Source organism: Bos mutus, chromosome 28, assembly GCF_027580195.1.
Source record: "Bos mutus isolate GX-2022 chromosome 28, NWIPB_WYAK_1.1, whole genome shotgun sequence".
Classification (NCBI taxonomy): domain Eukaryota; kingdom Metazoa; phylum Chordata; class Mammalia; order Artiodactyla; family Bovidae; genus Bos; species Bos mutus.
In genome coordinates this window covers 54,370-72,005 of record NC_091644.1, presented here as the reverse complement: position 1 = coordinate 72,005, position 17,636 = coordinate 54,370, and the positions used below count along the sequence as shown (strand labels likewise).

Below are 17,636 nucleotides of genomic sequence, written 5' to 3'. Positions count from 1 at the left end.
AAGCAACGGCCAGCCACCCTGTGCTGTGATCTCAGCCTAAACCATATCCCTGGGAAGGAGTTTTTTACTTCCTATTTGTATCCCTGGGCAACCACAGACCCCCACCTCCTACGTGGGATGTTAGCCTTGGAGCACTGAGGAGATGAGCTGCAGAGCTAAAGCAAAGTCCCAGAGGAGCTTCAGTTCCGCAGAATCTATGCAGCCTTCTTTGCCATACATTGATCACACGCTTAGGGCTTGGGAGATGAGAGCTGAGGGCTGAAATTCCTCAAGGTAAGAAGACCCCCTCTCCCAGAAAATGGACTCCTCCAGTTTTTTCACATGATTATTCAAGTACTTTCACTTTCCCATATATAGGAGTCCCTCAGGAGCAAGCTCTGACCAGTCAGAGGGAGTGACACATCGCTCTCCAGTCCCTCCTCCTCGCCCGTCCGCACCTTTACTCACGTGCTGGCAGACACTTAGGCAGAAGTGAGCCCCGTGGCTCTGCCAAAGACGAGCCTGTTGGCTTTAAAGGAGGAAAATTAAAAAAACCTTAGGCCAGGTCCCAGCATTAAAATTGTTACCTTGAAGACGCTGAGTGGAGAAGTGTGAAGAGATGAATGGACCAGTGGATGGCTTGTGTGATCATTCTCTAAGTGAGGAAGGAGCATTCATGTTCACATCGGAATCTGTAGGAGAGGGGCACCCGGGTAAGTAGGTGGTCCTGGACGGATGGCAACCTATACGGGGTAGGGGGCTGTTACTGGAGGCCTGGAAAACAGTGTGCGTAAATTACTACAAAGGATCTCAGGAAGAACAATGTGCAATCTTTTTTATTTTATTAATTTGCAGTTTTGTAAAACATTCACTTGTTATGCAAATAATACACTGTAAGTTAATGAAGCCAAGGGTCTGTGCTGCTGCCCACCACCAGCGTTTCCTTGGGGCTACAATAGAGAATATATGTTAGTTGGATAAGCATATCGTATGTGTAGAATATATCATCAGGTATTCACTTTATACAGAGTTTTGTTTTGTTTTTTTAGTAAAGCTTTTTTTTTTTTATCAATGAGCAGCTTAAGTCAACAGAGAATGTTCCCACAAACAAGACCACGGGTCACTAAGTTTCGAATGTAAAGCATGTAGAGTTTAGAAATGAACAGCAGTGCATTCTAATAGGGGCTGAGACAGATCTCGAGGTCCTGAAAGAAAATTCCAGCATTTATTTTTTTTGATCTCTGCTCTGAGAAGTGCGATGTGGAGGAATGAGAGAGGCTTCCGTGAAGACCATGATGGGAGCCTGCAGTTTCTGGGACAGTGGTTCTCAGACTTCAGGGTGCATCACCATCACCCAGTGGGCTTGTTAGAACACAGAGTGCTGGGCCCCACCCCCAGAGTTCCTGATTTAATACGTCTTGGGTGAGGCTCAAGAATTTGTGTTCTGAAGAAGTTCCCAGGCAATGCTGATACTGCTGATGTGGGAGCCACACTCCGCGAACCACTGATCTAGGAGAACCCTGGGGGTTCACGGATTTATGTATTTAAGCACCTTTTCGAAATTCACCAGAGTATTTGAAGTTTTTGGTGACTTATCATCACCGAGTTTAACTTTTTTTCATCTTCCTCATCCTGGCTATTTCTCAAAGAGCTTTAGTTTTCATACCCTGTAGCTCAGCTTTAGATGTCTCGGTGTACTGCCCCTTCCATATGCTTTAGCCACTGGTTCTCAACTGGGGAAAGTTTTGCAACCCTTTTCCCCTAAGGGCATTTTGTAAGATCTGGAAACATTTTTTGGTTGTTACAGCTATTCCAGGGGGTCGAGGCATGGCCTGATACCAGCAGTCTGGAGAGAGGCCAGGTGTGTTTCTAAACACAAGACCATCCCCCACAACAAAGAAATTTTCCAGCCCCAACTGTCAATAGTGCTGCTGAGAAATCTTGGCTTAAACTGAATGTTGTTTGTAGCTTAGCTCATTTCAATGTAAACAGCATCTTTCATTCTGCATGACTTTATAAAGTTTCTAGGCTTATTTACTCATAGTCTCAGGTTCACTGCTATGTCTGATGTATTTTGGACAGCGCCATGACTTATGAAGGCCATCTACAGGTCAGAAAATGGCCATATATAGAATGTGCTCCATGTGGAGGAAGTGGGTGCTTCTTCAAACAGCTGCCAGTGGTCCCACTGTACACACAGCTATGTGCTCAGTGGACAGAGAATGAAAATTGCAGTCAGTTGACTATTCTGTCTGCTTAATGGCAGCCCTTCAATTTGTCTGATTTAGCTTACCACTGTACATTAGCTGTCCGTGTAAAACAGTTTTCTTGGTGGTTTTCTTCTTGTCATTCCAGTGCTGAATTCGTCTCCATCAGAAAGATAGAGTTAACGCTTCCTTTTCAACTTCCAAGAAAACTATTAGCTATCTTAAGGCTACTAAGTGATATTGACAGAAAATTGGAAAGCCTTAAACAGTTGAGAAAGGACCTCCTAAGGCATTATCTTAATCTATGCAGCTATCTCAGTACCCTTGCTCAACTCCAGCTTATCCCTAATATCCCTATCCCATTTCCCTGTGTGTACTGGAAACATGTGACCTGTGTCCTCTGAGCGAGCAGAGTCATCCATGGTCAGCATGTGAGTGGCTCCTAGGAGTCCTGATGGCTGGGTCTAAAGTGATATTTGAGCAGCAGGTGGCCTTTACTGGTAGGTGGTTGCAGGGGCATGAACTCAGGCAAACCTTGATTTATAACCAGGATCAGCAGGGAGATGGAAAAACTCAAATATATATTTAGTAGCAGCTTCTGAAGGAAAGATTAGAGAATTAACCTTCAGATTAACATTTTAACTACAGAATTTCATATGCACTTTCAAAATCAGAAGTGCTTGATTCTGGGCCTGCATTCTTAATTTAAAAACCTAGAAAATGACAATAGGGACACAAGGAAATTTGAGAGGTGATGGATGTTTATTAAATCTTGATTGAGATGATGGTAACACAAGTATGTACATATGACCAAACTTGCCAAATTTACATACATTAATTATATGCAAATTTTTGTATACCAATTATACTCCAATAAGTCTGGGAAAAATCTTATTAACTTGCTAAGAGTGGACTCTGTGGGTATTTTGAACACTAAACAAGATGTAATATGTGCAAATAGACGTCACTTTTATTTCTGAGTTTGTAAACATTGGCAGTACACATAACTCCAGAGCAGGAGTGGATTTCTCCACAGCGTCTACATGCTTGACCACGAGGAGTCTTTTTTAAATTATTTATTTTGGCTGCACTGGGTCTTCGTTGCTGTGCACGGGCTTCGTCTAGGTGCAGTGAGGGGGGCTGCTCTCTAGTTGCCGTGTGCGGACTTCTCACTGTGGTGGTTTCTCTCATGGAGCACGGGCTCTAGGCACAGGGGCTCAGCAGTTGCCACACCCGGCTTGCTCCAGCATGTGAGATCTTTCTGGACCAGGGATTGAACCTACGTCCCCTGCATCAACAGGAGGATTCTTAACTACTGGATCACTAGGGAAATCCCATTGATCATGGGGAATATTTAAGGCAAATCATAGAAGAATAAGATGAAGTACCAGCCCGTGTTGAGCTTTTCTCAGTCCCGCCTTGATGAGGAGGTCAGACCCAGCTGCTGGGACATCTGGCCTTCAGGAGGCTGAATGATGGGGAGGATCTCCGAGCGGCTTGTGGAAGTGCTCAGCAAAACAGCAGGGGCAGTGATGTGTGGAGGTTCTCTCGCAGGAGTCTTAGAGGTGGAGTCATGGAAGTGGGCGTGGCTTTATGCACCGTGCACTGTGGCTGCTGGGACCAGCGGTACTGTGCATCTACCGGATCTGTCCTCTTCTACCTGCCGCACCTAATCTCACGGACGTCATTAGTGTTTTACATTCTGTTTCTAGGACTTTCCTTGATGTTAGAATTTAAGGAAATATGCTGAGGAATGAGATATTTCTGTGTGTATATCTTAGTTCCTTGCACATCTATATCTATTATTTATTTAGATATAGTTAGATATTCCTATAAATCTAGTTTTCTATGAATAGATACTTTTTAATTGGAAGACTATACGTGTGTGTATATGTGAATTACTATAGACTCTTATAACTGGCTTTGGAATATACTTTTCTTTTAGGGAATTCTATGACTTTATATAATATACATCATCCAAAATTAAGGCAAAAGTGGGAAGAAATAAAAATTCCAAAAATTTGCAATTTCTTATACTTTAAAAGTGTCCTCTTGGGTAGACTTAATGTGTAAATTGACAAAATATCTAATTATTTTAACATTTCAGTTTTTAGGCTTAACATGTCTATGAATTTTACTCATGTTCATTCTTGTCCAGATAAGATCTGTGACCAGATCAGTGATGCAGTGCTGGATGCCCATCTCAAGCAGGACCCCAATGCCAAGGTGGCCTGTGGTAAGAAATGCCTGACCCTTCCTACTGGGGACCTGAGTGGGCTCAAATTGAAACCTGTGCCCATGTTGAAGCCCTCGGCACAGCAGAGAACTGGGAACTTCAGGGCCTAGAGGGCCCCGGGGTGATAGGACTAGTCTCTTCAACTTTACAGAGGGATCTTGGGTATCCCTTGGCCAAGGTCAAGGGGTAGGGGTCCTGGTGTGAAGACCAGAGCCCCAGTCTCCTCACAGTCAGCACCTTGTTTTGTCCGACGCTCAGACCCACCCTTCCCTCTCCAGCACCACCCTAGTCCTCAGAGTGAGCGCTGTAGGGACCCGTGTCCCTCTAAGGGTCAACTTCACCCTGACATGTTTATAAATAACTTGCCTTGATTCTGTGCTCAGGACCCCATACCCTAAAGCCTGCAGTGGAGCTTTAGCAGTAAGGGGGCAAAAGAGGCCTCATGTATGTTGGCTGCATTCTTTATGACTACATATAGCCATTGTCTCATTGTAATGCACACAGCAGTCTTATGATTATTTCCGTCCAACAGCCGAGGCTGAACAAGCAGTTCAAGATCGGGTAAGTAGTAAGTGCTTGGTATAAAAATTTGGAATTTGTGTGACCAGTTCTTTCCAAAGTGCAGTTCTCTGAGCAGCCTGTGAAGATGGTCAGAACTTGTGCTGGGCTGCACTGTCTGTTATCACTATGACTGTCCTTCTGGAGCCCGTTCCCGGAGTGGCCTCTTGTGTGGGTCTGTGTCAGCACCGTGAGAGGTCCAGGTGTGGAGCCCCTTAGCCGGCACGTGGCCACTAGCCTGCCTCTTTGCCTTCAGAGACGGTGTGTAAGACGGGCATGGTGCTTCTGTGCGGGGAGATCACCTCCATGGCCATGGTGGATTACCAGCGTGTGGTGCGGGAGACCATCCAGCACGTCGGCTACGACGACTCCGCCAAGGGTGAGGCCAGGGTCCCCGGGATGGAGCCCACCTAAGGCTCTCCGTCTTCTGGAAGAGCAAATGCCTCTACCTATAGGCCCACTTGCCAGGGTCCAGGTCCAGGGCTCGCAAGCTCTGGCAACAGTATGGCAGCCCAGGCGGACTGGCCCTTGTCCATCTGTTGCTGACTCTGGTCTTGTTTACGGTCCTAACTTCTTAGAAGAGGAAGAAGCTCTGGGTCCAAGGGGCTGCCCTCTCTTGGGGGCGTGTTGTCTGCCAGGCGCTGGGGCAGGTCTGTGTGTGTGTGTGTGTGTGTGTCTTCCTACCTAATTGTTGGAGGAACTCTGCTCCACTCCCTATGATGCAAATAAGGAAATTGAGGCTTAGAGATGTCAATAACTCATATAAGGTGGTACAATCAATAAGTGGCTATCCCCAGTTGGGACTCCTGTGCTTTCTGCTAAGCTAGGCTACTCTTCCCCACATACAGAAGGTGACTCAGTCCAGTACAGGTGTCAAAAGCAGGTGGAGGAGACAGGCTGGTCCAGGGTGGCTCCAGTGCCAGGCAGTGTGGGAGCCTGCAACCCCAGGAAAAGGCCCAGGCACTGGCTGGAGTTGAGGAGGAGCCCTGTGATGAGGTGGGGGTGAGAGAACTGATGGCCCTGAAGCAGATGCCTGCACGGTAGGAACAGGCAGGCCAGGAAGGAGCCCAGCCTGGAGGGTGTCAAAGGACAGGGCACAAGGGCCCGATTCTAGGGCTGGGGTACACTGGTCTGCTTATTGGTTGTTTGGGATGTATTGTGGCATCTTCCAGCTGCGGTGACATGCACGTGTCTTTTATGTGAGAGAGGCCCTCTCTGTGTGAGGGCATAGACACATAGAAGCTCGGTGCAGCCACCTACCCGCTGGCTTGCCCAAAGGACTCACTTGAGCATACGGAAATTTTGCGGATGTATCAGGAACCTCTGGGAAGAAGAAACCAGTGAGTACAGGCTGCTTCTCGCAGCCAGCACAAAGGGTGTTCACAGAGCAGGCACGTTGTCTCAGGACAGCAGCTCCCTGCCACGTTACCTTGCAAGCCTTCACCCTGTTCTGCCAAGAATAGCCAACTTATTATTTACTTATTCAAGAGCAAACTTTGTTCCGCGTTAGGTAGCAGGAAAGTCATTCCCCCAGGGGTGTCACATCCCCTAGAAGAGAGAAGCAGGAGTGGGCCCAGCTCTTCTTGTCAGCACACCTGCACCAAGGGGACTGGCAGGCTGCAGGCTGGGCTGCAGTCACAGGGCCCCCGGGCTGGAGGCCCCCACTGCTCTTTGCTGCGGAGTTGACCTTTCTAAGCCCTCCTCCTCTCCCCTTAGTGCCCTGAACTGTTTTCCCAAGTGACTTGGAGCCTTTCATTACATCTCAGCACTGAGATTTATTATTTAGACAGGAAGTGTAAGGTAAAATGGGGATTTGGTGAGTCCTTGGTGGCTGAAGGCTGTTCCCTGGTTTGTGTATTCAGAAGCCTTCACTAGGAATGGGGGCTGCAGAGGACAAGGTGGCCTGGCACCCCTGAGTAGAGGCACTGCCTGGCATTAAGTGGGATGCGGTACGAGACGCTCGGCAGCGAGTCCGAGGCAGAGTGTGCACTGAAGAGCTGGGGTGGGGGCCATTCAGGGGTGTTTACTGAGAGCTGGATGGGCTTGTGGAGGGGACGGGGGTCAGAGGAGGAGCTTTCTAGGCAGAGGGTCCTCGTGGAGGTGGAAAAGGAGGTTGTGTTTAAGCTGAACCTGAGTTCACTTTGGTTGAGGGCTCAGCTGGGAAAGCCTGGCTGGAGCTGAGCAGGTTCCAATTTACTGCCTTTGGTGATAGGTCTTTACTTGAAGCTTGTAGGTAAATAGTAGGTTGAACCTAGGGGTATTTTTGTGGTTTTATTTGTTTTAATAAGCCCATTCTGGCCACATGGGTGGGAGAACAGATTGGGAGAGGGTGGCAGTCACTGTGTCACTGATACTTGACTTTGTGGTGCATTTTGGCTCCTCATTCATATCCATCCTGTAGCTGAGCCCAGCAAGATGGGGAAAACCACTTTGGGAAGAGTGTGCAGTCTGCCTAGTGGCTCCCTCGTGGGGCTTCTTGGCCTGAGCTGCTGCTACCCAGGATGTTTGTGTCCCAGGCCCCTGCCCACTGTCCCCAGCCTGGGCCAGGCAGGAGGAAGGGACTTACCTCCATCTCTGTGCTTGAGCTTTGGGTATAGGCTGGCAGGGGCCTCAGCCTCCAGAGGTGTGGTTTTTCCATTTTGCTCCAGGCCCTGTGCGTACCTCGGGCTCAGAGCACTCTGACTCGGGAGTGTCTCTGGATGGTCCACACGCACCTATTGTTCAATATATTTGATACTTGGGTTTGGTGTATATTTTCGATACCTGGGCTCTGACAGGCAGTGTTGGAAGGGCCCTTGATGTTCACTTAGTGCAGTGATTTTCAACCTCAGGGAGAGCCTAAGGGGGCAGGCCCTTGGTCATCCACCGCCCTTCTACCAGAGCAGCCATAACTGTTATCTGGTTTTCATACTGCCGTTCTGTGTAGGGTATATATTTTTAATTGAGGTGTAGTTTAATACACTGTGGAGGGTTTTTGTTTTGACTAAAGAGTTCCATGTGATAGGATGAGAAGGATACTGACATTCCCCATCCTAGGCCTCAGTTCTGAGCCCAGACTGATGGTAGAAACCACCCACCCCAACACTAAATGCCCTCTTGGGTGCCAAGCAGCCCCCAGGAGCTCCAGCCTCCCTCTGCTTAGGCCCGCTCTCCTTGTGCCCAGGCTTTGACTTTAAGACCTGCAACGTGCTGGTGGCTTTGGAGCAGCAGTCCCCGGATATCGCCCAGTGCGTCCACCTGGACAGAAATGAAGAGGATGTCGGTGCCGGAGATCAGGTCACTAAATACTAAGCGTGAGCACCACATCAGAACAGCAGTGCAGTGTGCTCTGTGTCACAGGGCTGGCTGTTCATGTGTGATGGTCTGAGTGCGCTGTGGGGCGGAGCTCCCCCGCCCCCATGTCTGGAGTCACACAGCCCAGCTGGAGGGCAGGATGGCTTGGGAATGCCCGGTGTGGCCTGTCTCCCTACCTAGAGTGTTGGGTTTGGGGACCCTGTCTTCCCCTCCACAAGTACCCAGTATAAAAGTCATATGCCTGGGAGGGTGGAGGGCCAGCAGGGCTTTAGATTTGAAGACAGTTGTCACCTGTAGTCTGAAATGGGTGTCTGCTACAGGGGCTGATGTTTGGCTATGCCACGGATGAGACGGAAGAGTGCATGCCCCTCACCATCATGCTGGCGCACAGACTCAACGCCCGCATGGCAGAGCTGCGACGCTCAGGGCAGCTCCCCTGGCTGCGGCCTGACTCCAAGACACAGGTGAGCCCCTGCTCTCTGACCCCCTGCAGGGCTCCAGAAATGCACCTCAAACAAACCGCTTTCTCTTGATTCTGGTCATATGTTAAGATCAAAATGTTCTGTCTGGGCACTCAAAGAATTGTTGAATCTGAAAAGAACTATTTATTTGAAAAATCTTCTGCTCCAGATAAATCTTTTCTTTTCTCCCCTGATCCGCCAACATTTCAGTATGAAAAAGTTTTAAATACAGAAAAATGAACAGTTCTAGATTTTTGGGAGGCGGGACTTAGCATATGTTTACTCTAGTAATATGATTCCCCAGTTCCTACCACAAACCTTCGTAACTGGTTTCAGACTTTTGGCCACTGCCTGTCAGGCCTCCATGTCTTGTGCAAAGCTTGAATACCCCATGAACAAGTGCTGTGTGTAGCTCGCTGCAGCCCTTTTGCTTTGCTTCTCACAGAAAGGATTTACCTTTGCTGATCCTGATGCTCTGTTGCCAGTGGCCCTGACCCCGTGTTCCCTGCAGTGATGAAATGTGCACTGAATCCGGATTTGAGAGCTGGCAGTAATGCAAATGCTGGCACATGCCAAGGCCTCTGCCTGCCTTCACTCTCCACATCCTGACAACCCTGATGGCCTCTTTCCTTGGAGCTCCTTTCCCAACTCTACTTCCGCACTCCAGTGGGGTCTGGACACTTCCTTCTACATTCTCTTTCCTCCTACCCACACTTGTGGGTTATTTTCACGTCTGCACACTTGGTTTCCAAATCTTCCACCTGCAGGCCTATCTGAATCACCAGCCCTCATTTCTCACTCATCCTGCAAACACATGGGCCCCAGGAGTGCTCCTCAGCTGAAGGGGTTTCATGGAGCCCACCTTTCCCCGGCCCTCTCTGTCTCCACTCTATCTGGGTTACTCTTGTCCCTATGGAATATCCCTTCTACTCTGGCCTCTTTTCCCAGGCCAGGCTTGGCTATGTCCTCCTAAAGGCTCTCTCTGCCTGGAAACTTCAGTTAATTTGCTTTGGACTTCACTTTTAATTTCCTTATATCTGCTCAGAACCATCTACAACTTTCTACTTCCTACTTGAGGCGAGAGGAGTACCCATTTGTTATTCTGGCATTTGGCAGGCATTTACAGGTCTTCTAGCTTTTCCTTCCTCAATCCCCACCCTAGTCTTTGCTCAGTCCATATGCTTTCACTCACATTCCCTTCGTTTCCCAGTGCTTTGCACCTGTGTGCTCACCCCTCACTTTCCTTGGAATCTTTCTCTGGTCCCCACCTGTTCTTCAGTGGCCAGCCTGGTTCCTGCCTCCTTCTGGTCTCCCCTGCTCACTCTCAAATGGGACGTCTTCTTATCCTGCACTTGGAATTTGGCTCTTGTGGTTTTATAGTTCAGCACAGTGCTTGTGACTCTGCCACATTACTCCCCAGGCGTCAGGCTGCCCATGATGGAGGTTGCGTATTGGCTGTACCTGGAGCAACAGAGTGTCTCTGTGGCCTAAAGGAAGCCCTTGGGACTTCAGGTGTTATCCACATGACCCCCACACTGGGAAGTGGGATCATGAGCATCACTGAGGTGATCTTCAAGGTGGTGGGCAGAAGAGCTGAAATATGTAGGTTGCGATGGTACCAAAAGAAAGGAGCCTGCCCTGCCTGCTCCGTTCTGTGCCAGAGCTATGTGGGGATGGGGAAGAAGGGTGGAGAAATCCTAGAACACAGATGAGAAGAAGTAAGTGGAGTGACTCAGATTTCCTTCTCTCTCCATGAGGGTGAGCACTGGAGGGTTCACACATCAGATTCCCTGAAATAGCAAAGGCCTCCTGTGTCTGCTTAGTAATAGGAAGTTTCCGAGTCCAGAGGGCAGTGAGGGAGGGAGGGGAAGATAGGCCCTTCCAGGCCTTCCCTTCTTGCAAGGAGACACTGAATTCTCTTATAAATGTCCCCCGCCGACCTCCACAAGGCTGCTGCCCTGGGAGGGGTGCCGTGCCGGAAACGATGTCTGGGCCTTCTCGTCTACTGGTAAAGGATTTTAGTCACCTGCCCCTGGTGTTCACTGTGAACAGAATGAGCCTTTCCACCTGAACAAATTTTTGCTGCTGATAACTAAGAGCGGAGTGGCAGTACAAATGGCTATTTTTGTACCTGGCCAGGGTTGTGTTTTCCGCAGCGTACTTTTCTCCACATCTTGCTTACATGATGAGATAAGCACAATGCTTGGGGCTCTTCGCTCAGCCACAGCTCTGCTTGGGGTTTGCGGCAGAGTTGGGGAGCCCAGGAGCAGTGGAGATGGACCTCAGCAGCAACTCAGGAAGCGAGCCTTCTCTGAAGGCCTCCCCTCTGGAGCTCCCAACCCCCCAACTCCAGCTCCTCTCCCAGGTCCAGGAGTGCACGCAGCCCAGCAGAAAAGGTTCTGTGCTCGGGACACAGCTGGTGCACATGTGCCCATCGCCCTAGGATCAAGCCTTGTGCAGCCAGGGCTCTGTCTCTTCCTTTTTCTGGACCCCACCCTATTGTTCTTTGGACCAGGCAGGACATCGAGTTTGATGGATATCGAAGGGGTCTTTGCCTTAGGCAGAGCCCCAGGGAGACCCCGTTTGCTGCCTGCAGTCCTATCAAGGCCCTTGGGGTGGGAGCAGCCTGTGCCTGCTGGCCAACATCCCTGCCAGGGCCATCTGGCGTAGCTGCACTCCTGCAGGCCCCATAGCCCCTCTGGGCACTGTTCTTGTGGGTCCACACTGCCTTGGGTAGCAGTGGGGCCTGGGGCTCCAGTACTGAGGATCTTGGGTGACAGCCTTCTGCTGGGAGGAGCCCAGTTACCAGGCTGCACAGTTCCAGGTTACAGCCCACCTTTGCTGGCTGTGTGATCTTGACTGAAGTATTTACATTCTGGAAGCCCATTTTCTCTCGTCTTTGAAATGGGGCTGGTAGCAACTTCTCATGGCATCTGGCATGCCTTGTAGCACAGAGTACACACCCAGCCAGTGCCAGCTTCTTCTTGTTTTTCCAGCCTCATCTGCCTTCCTCACCACCTCCTTCCCTCACTCTGTGTGCAGTCCAAGGTGCACAGGCTGGGGCATGGGCTCTCGTCCTCCCTGGTGTGTTGGGAGTGGACAGGGTGCAGAAGCATTCTGTCTGTACCGCTGTGGCAGTGACACAAGCTGTGGGAGCAGGCAGAACAGCTATTGGCTCTTGGGCTTTTCACTAACTGGCCTGTGACTTCAAGGAAGTTGTTATTCTTCGCAGAGCCTGACTTTTCTCGTTTGCAAAGTGGTGACAGTATTGCCCATCTTGCTGGGCTGGCTTCAGTATTCATCAATAATGCAGGAAACAGGCACAGAACTGACCTACGCTGTGGGGAGAGAATCCCAGCTCTGTCCTGTGGCCAGCCCTGCAGGGGAGCTGCAGACAGGATCCTGCTCTCCTTGTGCCCTCGGCTCTTTCTTGCTTTTGCCCAAATACCCAGAGGCTGGCAACCCAGGCCTTGCTGCTGCCTCTTAGCTCAATCACCCTGGCTCAGGTCCCTCCACCAGACAAGGTCCCTGGGCACATATGTTTCCAGAGACCCTCCGTTTAGGAGCTGAGGCAGTGGGCATGTGGCCTGTGGACTCCTGTGTTCCTTAGCAGAAGCCTGGGTGTCTTGCCTAGAGCCATGGAGGGTCAAGACAGGGATTTAGTGGAGGGACATTTGCTGGCACACAGGACCCTCTGAGACAGAGGGAGTCATCTGCTGAGTCACAGAGGAGACTCTGCAACACCTGGGTCTCCAAAGTGGCACTGATTGTGGTTGCGTGGGAATAGCTTGTGCCTCATGCCTGATTAGCTCATGGCACCAGGCAGTTATTTGCTATAAGAATGTGATGAGCTTCCCTGAAGGCCCTTTGAGGACAGGAGGCCGCCCCCCACCCACTCCGGCTTTTGGGAGCCCTGTCCACCTCCTGGGCACCTGTGCCCGGCAGCAGAGTGTCCTGAGGTCAGGGCAGGAGCTCATATTTCCTCCCACCCTGCCTCCCCCAGGTGACAGTGCAGTACACGCAGGACAACGGTGCAGTCATCCCTATGCGCGTCCATACTGTTGTCATCTCCGTGCAGCACAACGAAGACATAACGCTGGAGGACATGCGCAGAGCCCTGAAGGAGCAGGTGATCAGGGCTGTCGTGCCAGCACGGTACCTGGACGAGGACACCATCTACCACCTGCAGCCCAGTGGGCGCTTTGTCATCGGAGGCCCCCAGGTGCATCCCTGTCTCCGAATGAGCCTTGATTTTGCTTACGTCCCCAGCACGAAGCCTGCAGGACCGACTTGGCCCTGAGTGAGATGTGAAGTCGGCTCGCTCTGTGCAGCCTGCTATGTGCCCTCAGTACAGGAGGGTGGGGGACATGTCCCTGGAGGTTCCTGGCCAAGGGGCTAGCTAGCTTTCCATCACAGGCGCTGAGCTTGCCCTGGTGGGCTTGCCCTGGTGGCATTTCCCGGGTCTTGGCCACATATGACCTGCAGCTCTTGTGGGCACCAAGGTGGGGACACAGAGTGGCCCCTTTCTCCTGTGCCACAGGCATGAGCAAGCAGAGAGTGGCCCAGCCCCTTGGAGAGGCTGCTGACCACTGCCAGGCATCTCTGCTGTGGACATGTTGCCATGTAACAGAGCTCTTGGGCGGGGTCCTCGGCCAGAGTGGCACAGAAACGCAGGGTGAATGGAAGTCCTGTATTTTCCTGCAGAACTTCTCAGGGCCTTGGCATGCTCAGGGCCTTGGCATGCTGCTTAGAACTGTGGATTTCTAAGCAGGGAGGGTGTTGTGGTGGTATAATATGCAGATTTTCCCCACGTCATTTAATATAGAGCCCCCTCAAACATCTTCTGTGGACTGGCATTGCACAGAATAGACACCTGAACAAATGGGGGATGATGTTTGCCAGGTGGCACCAGCCGGGGCTCCGCCCAGGGTGTATTGGTCCCAGCACAGGTCCCTACTGAACTCGGGTTTCTCCATTATGATGGACTCCTACAACAAAGGCTTGGTGAGCAGGCTGAGACCCCAGTGGCCCATCTGACGAGGGGCCAGCTGGTGACCCGACTTCAGTGACTACTCAGTGACTGAACTGGGATTAGAGCCCAGGGTTTCTGGCTGACTCTCAGCCAAGGGGGTCTTCAGAACACGCGCTCCTAGAAGCTTCAGAGACTATCTCCAAGCTGTGGTCTAGTGTCCAGCCAGTGTTTCGGCCACCCCTCCCCCAACATCCGCCCTCCATGTCTTCCTTTTCCTTCGCAGGGGGATGCCGGTGTCACTGGCCGAAAGATCATCGTGGACACCTATGGCGGCTGGGGGGCACACGGCGGAGGTGCCTTCTCTGGGAAGGACTACACCAAGGTGGACCGCTCGGCGGCGTACGCTGCCCGCTGGGTGGCCAAGTCCCTGGTGAAAGCAGGGCTCTGCCGGAGAGTGCTTGTGCAGGTGGGTGAAACCCCACCCCGCTCGCACCCCCACACCTGCCCTCGTAGGGACGCGCTGGCCTGGCGGAAGGCCCAAATGCCGGAGGACATGACTCTGTGCCATGTTGGGTTTTGTGGCCACTGTCCTGCAAACCGGGAGTGGGACAGCAGAAGCCTTCAGGCAGCAGGGCACGCATGGAAACTGCAGCTGTGAAGTGGCGGGTGTTTCTAGGGAGATGAGGGCCGGGGCTAGGGAGAGTGTATTGGGCAGGGCCTGTGTGGTTTCAGCGGCCTCTCCCTGAGGACATCAAGGTCTCCGTGAGGGGCCTGTCCTTGACCCTAGGCTCTTCTGACAGGTGTCCTATGCCATTGGTGTGGCTGAGCCACTGTCTATTTCCATCTTCACCTATGGAACCTCCCAGAAGACAGAGAGAGAGCTGCTGGATGTGGTCAATAAGAACTTTGACCTTCGGCCTGGTGTCATCGTCAGGTAAAAGGGCCGCCCCTGCAGTTGGGCAAAGCCCTCTTTCCCCACCTGGTGCTTGCTTATTGGAAAGAGAATCAGAAGGAAGGATGTTCAGCCTCCCAGAAGCAAGAGAGGCTTCAAGTTCTTGGCGCAGCACAGTGTAAACCCCAAATGCAGAATGTCTAGTTTTCAGGTTGAAGGAACCCAGCATTGACTTCAGGGGGCCCATCTTTGAGCAGGTGGGGGATCTTAGGAAGATAACTGCAAGACCGGATGGGGGGGAATTGAGTCAGCAAGTCTGGCCCCAACTGCTCTCGCTTCTAATGCCACCCCTGCTTCCTGGAGCTTGCGGTGTCAATGTTGGGCTGTGCCAGGTCAGTGGAGCAGAGTGTAGGCCAGAGTTCAAATCCTGATTCCTGGTGCATCTGTCTGTCTGGTTGATCAGGCTGTCCTGGAACCCTGAGACTGTTTCTTAAGCGCCAGTGGCAGTCACCTTGTAAGGTGTGGCATAGCAGAGATAGGAAATTTAGGGAGAATTGCTCTTGAGTGGTTAATACCCCACACATTCATAGTCTGTTAATTACTCCTGTGCCCCAAATTCAGGGAAAGACACTCCACTCCTTTTCCATTAAAACTGACCCTTTGTTCTACTGAACGTGCAGGGACTTGGACTTGAAGAAGCCCATCTACCAGAAGACAGCATGCTACGGCCACTTCGGGAGGAGCGAGTTCCCTTGGGAAGTTCCCAAAAAGCTTGTGTTTTAGTGCTGGTGGGGGCCACTCCAGCTGGTGAGCCCTGGAGGCTTCAGGTGGGACAGAGCCATGCTCTTCTCCTCCAGGACCCTGACTCTCAGATCACCCACTGCCCCCTTCCTGGGCAGAGCCAGGCCCCTCTGACTTAGCAGGAGGAAGGGGGCCTTCTGGTGCCAGGGCTCAGATCTCCTCATGAGGCCAGTCACTATGTTTCCCTGCCTCTCCCCCAGACCAAGGTGATGTGAGTTTAGTGGAAATAGCATCCCTGTCAGAGGAAACCTGCTCACTCCCCTGCCCCCACAGCCTGGACCCTGAGTGGCCCCTCCCTCCCTGGTGTGTGCTGGGAAGATCTTAGGGCTCCATGAGGGTCTGGGTGTGCCGGGCCACCCTTCACGTCTGCAGCCATTTGGTCACCGTCCTGAGCCTGAGCCTTCCCATGGGCCCTCCCAGGCCATGCTTGTGGCAGGGATGACAGCAGCTAGCGTGTGAGAGACCGAGCTCATCACTGATTTCATTTCTTCTTCACTGCAATACGATGAGGTGACACCTTGTGTTATGAGCATTTAAGGTGAGGAGGCCGAGCTAACTTTCACAGGGCCCACAGCTGCATGGGTCAGGGCCTAGACATGCGTCTGGGATCTTTGAATTGTGAGCCCATACACCTTGACCCCTCACCCTCAGCACCGCCCCCCACCCCAATCTCATGCTAGAAACAGGTCTGAGTGAAGAGATGAGGCTGTGACCTCTGTCCTGAAGACCTGAGGTTGCTGGGAGTTAGGGGATTGAGTCCCTTGGCGACCCCTGAGCAGTGATCTACAGAGCCAAGTCAGAACCAAAGGGATGTTTCCTTTGTCTCTGTAATTTCAGAAGATAGATCAGGGTGTGCTAGATATCCTGGCCCCTGGGGCTGCACTGGAGTTTGAAATTAAGAGGCACCTATGTTATCCCAGCCCCTGACTACTCAGGGACATGCAGGGTTGGGCCCATGGACTCCTCCGATGAGGGTCCAAGGCCAGTCCTGTCCCGTATAGGGCTTCCTAGAGCAGAAGCAGCAGCTTGTCCCTTAAACAAGGGATAGAATCCTGTGTCCTCCACATGCTTCTCTCTCTCTGACCCCTTTCTCTCATTTCTCTCTCTCTTGTAACCCCTGCAATCTGAGTGCTGTTGGAATAAGTGGGTGAGCCTCTCAGATCCCCCTTCCAGAGAGGACAGCCCAAAGGCCTGAATTCGAATGTTAAATGGTGACTGAAGTGGCAAGTCTTGACTCCTAGAGGGAGCTAAGTTGGCTGAGATGTCATGAGGAGATTTCTGCCTTTGCCAGGTGGCCTCTGGGGCCAGGGCTACCCCTGAGGTCTTGGGTGATTTTTGGCACATTAAGGTCTTAGAAGCTATGCATTCTCTTGCTTTCCTTTCCATGGCCAGCACCTCCCTGTACTCCTTCCCCAACCTGGGCCTCTGACTGCTGCACTGCTACCTTATCCCCAGCTCCGCAGACCACAGGTTCAGGTAGGAGCCTCCACAGGTCCCCGGAGAATACTGGAGTCTGGCTTCTTCCTGTGGCACTCGGTGCCAGCTCCAGCTGAGATGCACAGCTCAGGAAGCCTCATTTGGGCAGCAGACAGCCTGCATTGAACTGTAGGCCTGAAGCACAAAAACCTTTGGCTTTCTCTTTCCATCAGGGGAAAGGCAGCAGTTCAGGGCAGAAAAAGAAGCCCAGATGACCATAAACACCTAAAGCTGATGTGTGATATGGAAGCTCAGGAGTCTCATAGGGCTCTGGTCACTTGGGAAGTCTCAAGTTCCTTTTCCTTTAGGTTTGCAGGTGGCTGAGTTCCTCTAACTTGGGCCATATTTGAAGTGAAAATTCAAATTTTTATACTTTCTGCACCCCCTGGGAGAAACAAGGTTTTCTTGGGTCAACACTGTTATATGAAACTCGAGTCTTTATTTGTTAATAGTGCCTGCTAAGCCAGTGAATAAAAACTCGAGAAGCAACTACTCTATGCTTAGTTTCTGTCTGCAACTGCCCTAGACACCTCACCTCCAAGTAGCGTTACCTCATCCACCCCCCAGCGAAGCGGCTGTCCTGCCCTCGGGTTACCCAGCGAAGCCTCTGCCATCCTGTCCGCGTGGGCTCTGGTGCCTCACTCCAGCTTGTGTGTTATCACTGCCTCACCTATTCATTCCACACCACACTGCGTGGAGGCGGGCGGACCCAGGAAACCCCCGTTACTCATGGACACCTTGAGGCAAACCGAAATGGGTT

The 17,636-nt window shown here is 51.5% G+C and overlaps 1 protein-coding gene across 1 annotated transcript; it reads left to right on the top strand.

The window, feature by feature from the left end:
- The first annotated feature begins 460 nt into the window (after positions 1-460).
- On the top strand, positions 461-17,329 carry MAT1A (methionine adenosyltransferase 1A). Its single transcript, XM_005909166.2, has 9 exons — positions 461-692; positions 4,345-4,422; positions 5,237-5,359; positions 8,144-8,256; positions 8,595-8,738; positions 12,739-12,957; positions 13,991-14,173; positions 14,508-14,641; positions 15,280-17,329. Exons 1-9 carry the CDS (start codon positions 599-601, stop codon positions 15,380-15,382), a joined length of 1,191 nt encoding a protein of 396 aa, XP_005909228.1. The 5' UTR covers positions 461-598; the 3' UTR covers positions 15,383-17,329.
- Positions 17,330-17,636: the final 307 nt, after the last annotated feature.